The 8,269-nt window shown below is 58.2% G+C and overlaps 1 protein-coding gene across 1 annotated transcript; it reads left to right on the forward strand.

Annotated features, from left to right (window-relative positions):
* The first annotated feature begins 596 nt into the window (after window positions 1–596).
* Window positions 597–6,660, forward strand: LOC139830204 (uncharacterized). The gene is made up of 4 exons (XM_071818212.1): window positions 597–1,052; window positions 5,683–5,919; window positions 6,048–6,120; window positions 6,199–6,660. Exons 1-4 carry the CDS (start codon window positions 597–599, stop codon window positions 6,639–6,641), a joined length of 1,209 nt encoding a protein of 402 aa, XP_071674313.1. The 3' UTR covers window positions 6,642–6,660.
* The last annotated feature ends 1,609 nt before the right edge of the window (window positions 6,661–8,269 follow it).

Genomic DNA, 8,269 nt, shown 5'->3' on the forward strand with positions numbered 1-8,269 from the left:
CCATAGGGTGTTGGGAGCATCCTTGTGTGTGTGGAGCTCGCCCCAACCTTGTGAAGGAATCACCGCCTCGACCGGTGCCTTAGTGGAAGAGGGAGAGCACCTCCGTGGAGCTCTCTCGAGGAAGAGGGTGAGGCCTTCCTTCGTGGTGTGGCCGCCTAGTCTCTTCTGTGAAACTAGCACCTCCTCAACGCAGACGTACCTCCTTTAGTGGAGGGAACTGCGGGAAACAAACCTCGACTCGCCTCGCGCCCCCCCGGTTCTCTCGCTCCTCACTTTTGTTATCTTGTTGATTCCTTTACTTGTTGCACATGCTCTAGCTTCATTGTAGGATCAACCCCATTGCTAAAAGTCACACCTTTACCTTCCGTTGCATGTAACATCCCATGTTTGTTAATCCTATTTTGTTGCTAAGTTGTTCATAAGCATGCATACATTTGCATTTAGTTTGAGAAAATTTGCACTAAAAATGTGTTCAAACAAAGTTGCAAATGTTGTAGTTTTGGCAAATTAAATTTTGTGCAAAAGGCCCCTAAAAATTTGGGTCAAAACACCCTAAAAATCCCCTAATTCTCTCCTGTTTTAAAATTTCCACGGAAATGCCCAAAACCCAGGGGGTTATGGGCAATTTTGCCCTTGTCTTCTACCTCAAGCAGGTGCGTGGCAGCACCTGTGTGCTCGCCGACGCCACCTCCTGCTCGTCGCCGCCCCTGGCCAGGAGACGTCCTGCTCCCTCGCGCCCCCGATGTCTTCCCCCTCATCCTCCTCCTCTCCCCAACCTCGCGCGCTCTCTCTCCCTTTCTCTGCGCGTGCACGACCGAACCCTAACCTGCCGGCCACCGCTCGTCGTCGTCGCTCCGTCCATACCCGCGCCCAGCCGCGACCACCGCTCGCTCTGCCTCGCCTCCCTGAGCCTCCTTGTCGAAGGAATCGACGCGGGAGGGCCAGAATCGACGCCACTACATCGTCTTCCCCGCGGCCAGCGAGAATGCCGACGGCCGCCGCGGCGCCTGCAGGCCTCCCCCGGCCTAGCTGAGCCTACCACGGCGCTTCTGGTGAGCTGCTGCTCCTCCTGTGCCCCGTCTCCCTCTCCCTCTCCCCTGTATCGTCCCCGCCGCACACGCCCATGTCCACCGCCGCGCTGCTCAACGCCGGCGCCGTTCCGGCGACCTAAAGTGGGCGGCGCCGCCACCTCCCTAACCGCCACATCAGCGCGGTTCCAACGTGCCTGGCCACGCGTCCAGGGGCGCCCTGTAGCGGCCGAGCCGCTAGCCACTGCCGCCGGCCCGCTGTGGTCAACCACCGGCGGTTGACTCCGGTGGGACCCGGTGTCAGCATTTTCTTTTTATTTCTTTTATTTTCTATTTTGGAAAATGCTTTGACAGGTGGGCCCCCTCGTCAGGAATTTAATAATTTTTGAAATATTTCGTTAATTAATATAATTCTGACAGTGGGCCACGTGTGTCAGAGAATTAACATTTTCCAGAAATTGATGAAAATGGATAAAACTTGTTTAATTCATAACTATTTCATTTTAATTCAGAAAAATGTGTATAATATATCAAAATCTTCAGAAAAATGAGATCCACACTTTAGTATCAAAAGCATGCATTTATAAGCAACCTTGAACCCTATTTGTTTTAGAAGAACTAATTGTACCCCTTTGAGGGCTCCGGAACTGCTAACCCTAGTTCCGTCGAACCCTAGTTAATCTGATGATCATGTCTTAGGATTGATTTCAATACCTATTAACATGTCATGTCATCATTCTTGTTTGCACATTGCATTGATGCCATGTGTTGATTGTTCTTTACCTTTCCGGTATTTGCTTCTTCGCGATCGATAGAGCACGAGTCCGAGACGATGAAGGACGACAACACCGAAGATCAATAATTGTCCACCTGAAAGAACATTTCCCGCCCTCTTGGGTTTTGTGTGTTTGACGTCAACACTATGTATATTTTTATGTGTGTTGATGTAGACAGGTACAAGCCATCAAAAATTATGTTGGATCGGTGTATTGGTTTAGCTGTTCTGAAGTTCTGCAGGTTTTCTGTAGAAGCTTCTCAGCGACGTCTGTGCTCAGGTTTTCTCTTTAGGACCGGAAGTTCCGGTGGAGCTGGCCGGAAGTTCCGGTCAGCGGAACTTCCGCTCAACTTCCGGGCAAGTTCCGGAATTCCGTGTTTGTGGCTCAGTATAGTCCAGTAAGGTTTTCGCAAGTTTCCGGAACTTGGCCGGAACTTGGCCGGAACTTCCGGCCACCGGAAGTTCCGCCCAAGTTCCGCCCCTTCTTTTGCTTTGCAGGAATTTTATCAAGGGCGGAAGTTCCGGCCCGAATGGCCGGTACTTCCGGTGGAAGCCGGAACTTCCGGCCGTCCTGGCCGGAACTTCCGGTGTAAGTGGAATTCGTCCCCAATGGTCAGATCTGAAAGCTCCACCCATATAAATAGCTTTCTTCTCCAAAGGGACAAGTTGCTCAATCATTGCAAGAAAAATCTGCCAAGCTTCACCACCATTAGAGCCACCTCAAGAACACAAGATTTGCAAGATCTCCTTCCTCCTCCAACCAAAGCTCTTGATCTTTGGGGATTCGAAGGAGAAGACACCGATCTACATCCTCACCGAAGCGTTCTTCATTTCCCCCTCTCTTGTTTGAGGGATCTCATGCTAGTGTTCCTATTTGGTTCCCTAGTTGATTTGTGTTGATGTATTGTTGTTGATTGTTGTGTTGTAACAGATTTGGGAGCCTCCAATTTGGTTGTGGATGTGTGCCCCAAGAACCTTGTAAAGGCCCGGTTTCCGCCTCGAGGAAATCCCTTAGTGGAAGTGGGCTAGGCCTTCGTGGCGTTGCTCACCGGAGATCTGAGTGAAGCCTTCGTGGCTGTTGGTTTGGCTTTCGTAGCAACCACACTCCTCCAAACGTAGACGTACTGTCGTGGATGTAACCACGGCAGATGCTACAGGGGGTAGCACTTCATTGATGCGAGGGGAAGGGAACATTGCCATCTACGGGTCGAGGTGCAAGAGACGCAAGGGTTTTACCCAGGTTCAGCCCCTCCGGAGAGTAAAAGGCCTACGTCCTGCTAGATCTTTATTGCTCAGTGGAGAATTACAATGGGGGGGCTCAGTCGGCGGCTACGCCGAGAGCTTACAGGGGGAGAGATTGGATCTCGAGTAAGGTGTCCTCTAGGGTTTAAGCTCGGGGGTTTATATAAGCACCCCCGGCCTAGGGTTACATGGAGATAACTCCGAATCATATCAGTTGCTACTAATCCGGGATCCGCTATCCCTCTCGCGAGTAATCTTCTTGTCCAGCCGTGTGGACCTCCTCCTTGGGATCACGGCCCAGTCGCCTTAGGGCCCGGGCCGCTTAGGCGATCGGCGATCCACCCAAGCCTCTATCTTCATGGCGACTGGGACTGGCGACCCACCCCCTATGGGCATATCCCCATCAGTAGTCCCCAAGCGCGGTGGTGAAGAAGCGCGGATCTGGAACAAGTCTTGGAGAGGCGCGGTGATGGATCAAGATGAGTCGCCGCCGGGCTTCCAAAGATAAAGTCGCGGGTGCGGTGGCAGTCTCAGTCGCCATAATTTGATCAGTCAGTCGGCGTGTGACAGTCGGCTCTAGCCAGTCGCCGTTTGCCAGTCGACGCGTAGTCACCATAGAGACACGTGGAGAGGCCAACGGCTAGATTTCACGTTGACCGAGGCGCACACCGTTTGCATGTTGTTGACCGTTGGGCTCGACGTGACCGCTAACGGCTAGTTTAACGGCTATTCAGCCGGTGACGGCGCAGATCTCGACCGTTGATTGCGGGGCGGCGATTCCGGGACAATTCAACGAACAGATCTCATCCTCAATCTGAGCGAGTGCGGGCGGTATAAAGGGTCGCCCCTAGGATTAGGGTTCAACACTCCTCCGCATTCATCCCCCATCTTCTCTTCATCTCATCTTCATTCCACACTCCACACGCATCCATGGCGGCGAAGGGTTGGGGCAAGTCGAAGGTCACGCGGGAGTCTCTCCTCCCGTACGTCGCCTCCGGAGTCATCCCGGAGTTCAACCAAGAGCGATGGCGGGTTCCGCCGGCGAACGAGACGGAGCCCCTCCCACGGCCCGGGGAGTTCGTGATCTTCATGAGCTTCCTCGATCGCGGGTTCGCTCTCCCCACCTCCGATTTCCTCCGGCAGTTGCTGGCCTTCTACAGCATCAAGGTTTCCGACCTCGGGCCGCACAGCGTCCAGCAGATTTCTCTGTTCGTGGCGCTGTGCGAATGCTACTTGGGCTGTCCGCCCTACTTCCCGCTGTGGGTGTCCATCTTCCACGGGCGGGCGACTCGGGCCAGCAAGAACAGCGAAGCACTCATCCCGAACGGGGGGATCACCTTCCAGGTGAAGTCCGGGAAAGCTTCATCGACATGGCGCTCCCCAAGAAGGCGCGATCGACGTGGCGTCGTTTCCCGGTTCTACGCCAAGGAGTACACTCCCCGGCGAGGTATGCATTCCCCAATACAGTCCCGAGCCGAGCGTCCCGCGGCGCCTCAATGTCCGATCGCTGCCGCGCGAGCAGGAGAAGGTGGTGAAGGATATGCGCCAAGCGATCCAGGCGCTAAAAGATGACGGCTGACGGCGGTCGACATGTACAACTGTTGGCTTGGCCGGCGGCTGATCCCCTGCGGTGCCGAGCTCACCCCATGTGGGAGTACTGGGACAGAACGACCGCACCCGGTCGACGGCGACCGAGTGGGACGAGGGCGAGTACCGGAAGGCGCTCGCTAAGATCACCACTGCCACCTTTACCTCCTTCGAGGACGGCTTGCAGCCCTACACCGAAGACACCCCAGCGCCTCAGGTAATGCTTCGCATGGCGACTTCGCACGGCTTAGCCGCGCTTCTTCCTTTCTGACTTGTTCCTTTGATTCGATTGCAGCGTTGGCAGAAGATCGCGGACCACCTCCCTCCTCTCGCCGGAAAGGAACCACCGGAGATGACCGAAGGCGAGGAGGAAGAGGTCGACGAGGAGGAGGAGCGCACCGAGTCGGACTCGGAGGCGCGGGACTTCATCGGACTCCCGCGCGGGTCGAAGAGGGTGCCGAGTCCTCGTCCCAGGGCGCGGTCGAAGAGGAGGCGACCTCCCGTCCGGAGGACAAGGCGGAGCCCTCCAAGGAAGGGGCCGAGCCGCTATCGAAGCGGCTGCGCCCCACCCTCTGGAAGGGTCCATGAGGCTTCGGCGTCCCTTGAAGGACGCGATCGATGCGGGAGCTCGGGCCGGTCCGGGCGTAAAGCGATTCCCACGGTGAAGTAAGTATTTCTTGTCGAATTTATCCTTCCTGCGGACGGGTGAGTGTCGACTCACCTCGCCTTTCTGTAGGTCCAAGAAGAAGACCTTGGCGAAGCCGCCCGCGGCCGGGGTGGCGGCCACGAGGGCGGCCGAGGCAAAGAAGAAAGCCGCGGAGAGGAAGGCGGCGCCGTCCGACCTTGGGGGTGCGGGGTCGGCTCCAGAAGAGCCCGCCGCCGGGAGTCAAGCGGAGAAGGAGAGCACTAGCCACGTCGAGCCCACCGCCAACGTTTTTCCTCTACCCAACATGGCTCGCGGGGGCATGGCGAGTGCGGCGACGGGTCCGGACGTTGCTCACTTTGTGGTGGAGGAGGAGTCGACCGACATTGGATCGGCCGAGGGCGAAGGCACCCGAAGTTGAAGAGGACATCGTCGAGGAGGGCGGCCTGTCGGAGCCACTGAAAGAGCGCCGGTCCAAGGCCGCCAGGGACCGCGCCCCGCCCAGTGACACCGACACGCGGACGGGCGAGGTTCCGTCGACTGAGGCGGTGATGCGAGTGGACGGGGCGACCGAGTCGCGTCATCCGCCGCCGTCTTCATTGACCTTCACTGAGCTCCACACGGCGCTTGGCGAGGCGCATGTGGTAAGTGTCGCTGAACACGTGGCCTAGTCACCCCCGCCTCCCCGAGGGTCGACTTGGTCCGAAAGGGCGAGTCGAGTCTCTATTGCTTTTTGTTTGTTGACCTTGGCATTTTTGTTTGGTTTCCGTAGGCGGAGATTAAGCGGCTGACCGCGCTTGTGGAGGAGGCGGCGCAGAAGAACCGGAAGCTGATTGCCCTGGGCAGTAAGTCATGCCCGCTCGCCGTCCTCATTCAGTGTCACTGGCCCGGGCGTTCGTTTTCACCGTTTCCTTTTCTTGTAGCAGAGGCGCAGGCAAAGGCTCTTGCCGAGGCTCGGGAAGGGTTCGTCAAGGAGTCCTTCTACCGTGAAGCCGAGTTCCGGGCGCAGCAGGCCGAAGAGGCCCGGAAAAGGGCGAAAGCGGAGGTGGCGGAATTGACGAAGGTCCTGGAGCAGAAGGGCCGGGAGCTGGAGGACGTCATCACCGAATACAAGGTGAAGCTGGAGGCCGCGACTGATGCGCGGGACTCTGCACGTGGGGCTGCCGCGTCTCTGCGGGAGGAGGTGGCGGCCTTGAAGCAGCAGCACGCCAAAGAACTTGCTGCGGAGAAGGAGGCGTCCGAGGGCATCGTCCTGGCGGTGCAGGCCGAGAAGACCAACTTCGAGGCTTTCGTCAGGGAGATGTCGCGGCAGATTCTTGGTAAGTTCTTGTTGTCGCACTTCTTGTTTTATTTGCCGGGGGTTTGAGCATCTGAACACGGCGAGTCGGCCTCGGGGGTCAGTCCCCGAGCGTGGCGAGTTGGCCTCGGGGGCCAGTCCCTGAGCGTGGCGAGTCGGCCTCGGGGGCCAGTCCCCGAGCGTGGCGAGTCGGCCTCGAGGGTCAGTCCCCGAGCGTGGCGAGTCGGTCTCGGGGGCCGATCCCCGAGCGTGGCGAGGCGGTCTCGGGGGCCAGTCCCCGAGCGTGGCGAGTCGGCCTCGGGGCCAGTCCCCGAGCGTGGCGAGTCGGTCTCGGGGCCGATCCCGAGCGTGGCGAGTCGGCCTCGGGGCCGATCCCCCGAGCGTGGCGAAGTCGGTCTCGGGGGCGAGTCCCCGTGCGTGGCGAGGCGGCGTCGGGGGCCAGTCCCCGAGCGTGGCGAGTCGGCCTCGGGGCGATCCCCGAGCGTGGCGAGTCGGCGTTGAAGGGGAAGTTCTCATTTTTCCCTTTTCCTTGTGTTGTTGACTGCAGGTACGTGCGACTTCGTGGAGACGGCGACTCCACGGGAATGCCCTGTCGACCGCGACCGCGCGTATCATCGCTGCGCGGGGAGATACTTGCCGCGCTCCGATGCACGAGCCCGCGGGAGGTGATTCCGCGGGACACGCCATCCGTCTTCAAGGCCGTGTCCAACATTCCGGCTGTTGTTGACTGGCTTCGTCGCTCTTCTGCCGCGTTGGCATTACCATGGCTCGAGCATGGTGCTGGCGCATTACTACGAAGGGTTCGACGTGGAGGAGGTCACCGCCGGCTTCCCCTCGGAGACCGGGGAGTTCGATGTTGCCGAAGTGCTGCGGCTGATGGATGCGGTGCGCCCTTCGCCGACCGAGTGCGGCGACCGCGGACTTGGAGACTCATATCCCCAGCCAAGCGGCTCCTGGTGACGCGGAGAAGGAGCCGGGCCCGGTGGACTACCCCACGGAGCGCCTCTTCCATGCTGCTGCCGCCGGCTCGCTGTCTACATATCCGGTCGTGGTGTACACGCCGAAATTTCGTCACGGCGATGACGGCGTCGAGCCTGTCGTAGAGGGGGCTCCGGGGTCGTCCTCGTAGTTTCCTGAGTACCTGTGTAAGAAGTAGCTAGATTTCCCGCGAGCGGGTGTTAGTTGTAAATAGAATGATGACTTTTGCTTAAATGTGATTCGGTGGTTGCTTTTGCATTATTTGAGACGGCGATGCATTGGAGTTGGGTCCGACTATCCATGGCCTTCAGGTCAGTCGCCTTGCGACCCCAATGAAGGCTATCGACTTGACTGTTTTCCTTTTCGAGCTGGGCGTCCCCAGTCGCAGTACGTAGTCATTATAGTACGAATAGCAGCCTCATGGGTGGAGTAGTGGTGTGGTGTAGTTTGCGCTGTTCGGATGTAGCGCGCCACTCGTCGTGGCTCGGTGAGCCAGTCGCTAGGCGACTCCAAAGGGGATCATTGCGGGCGTATTTTCCTTGGCGAGCCGCGGGTCCGTTTTGCGGGGTCCCTAGTCGAAGTACTTAGCCACGCAATTCGCCAACCTAAGGTAGAGGAGGGCATTGGTGTGCTTTATAGCGTAGCACAAGGCGGTCGCCGAGGCCCGTGGGGCTGGCCGAGCGTGCGGCCCTGCTGTGGGTTCCAGTCGCCGTTTTCAC

Source organism: Lolium perenne, chromosome 4 (assembly GCF_019359855.2).
Source record: "Lolium perenne isolate Kyuss_39 chromosome 4, Kyuss_2.0, whole genome shotgun sequence".
Lineage (NCBI taxonomy): Eukaryota > Viridiplantae > Streptophyta > Magnoliopsida > Poales > Poaceae > Lolium > Lolium perenne.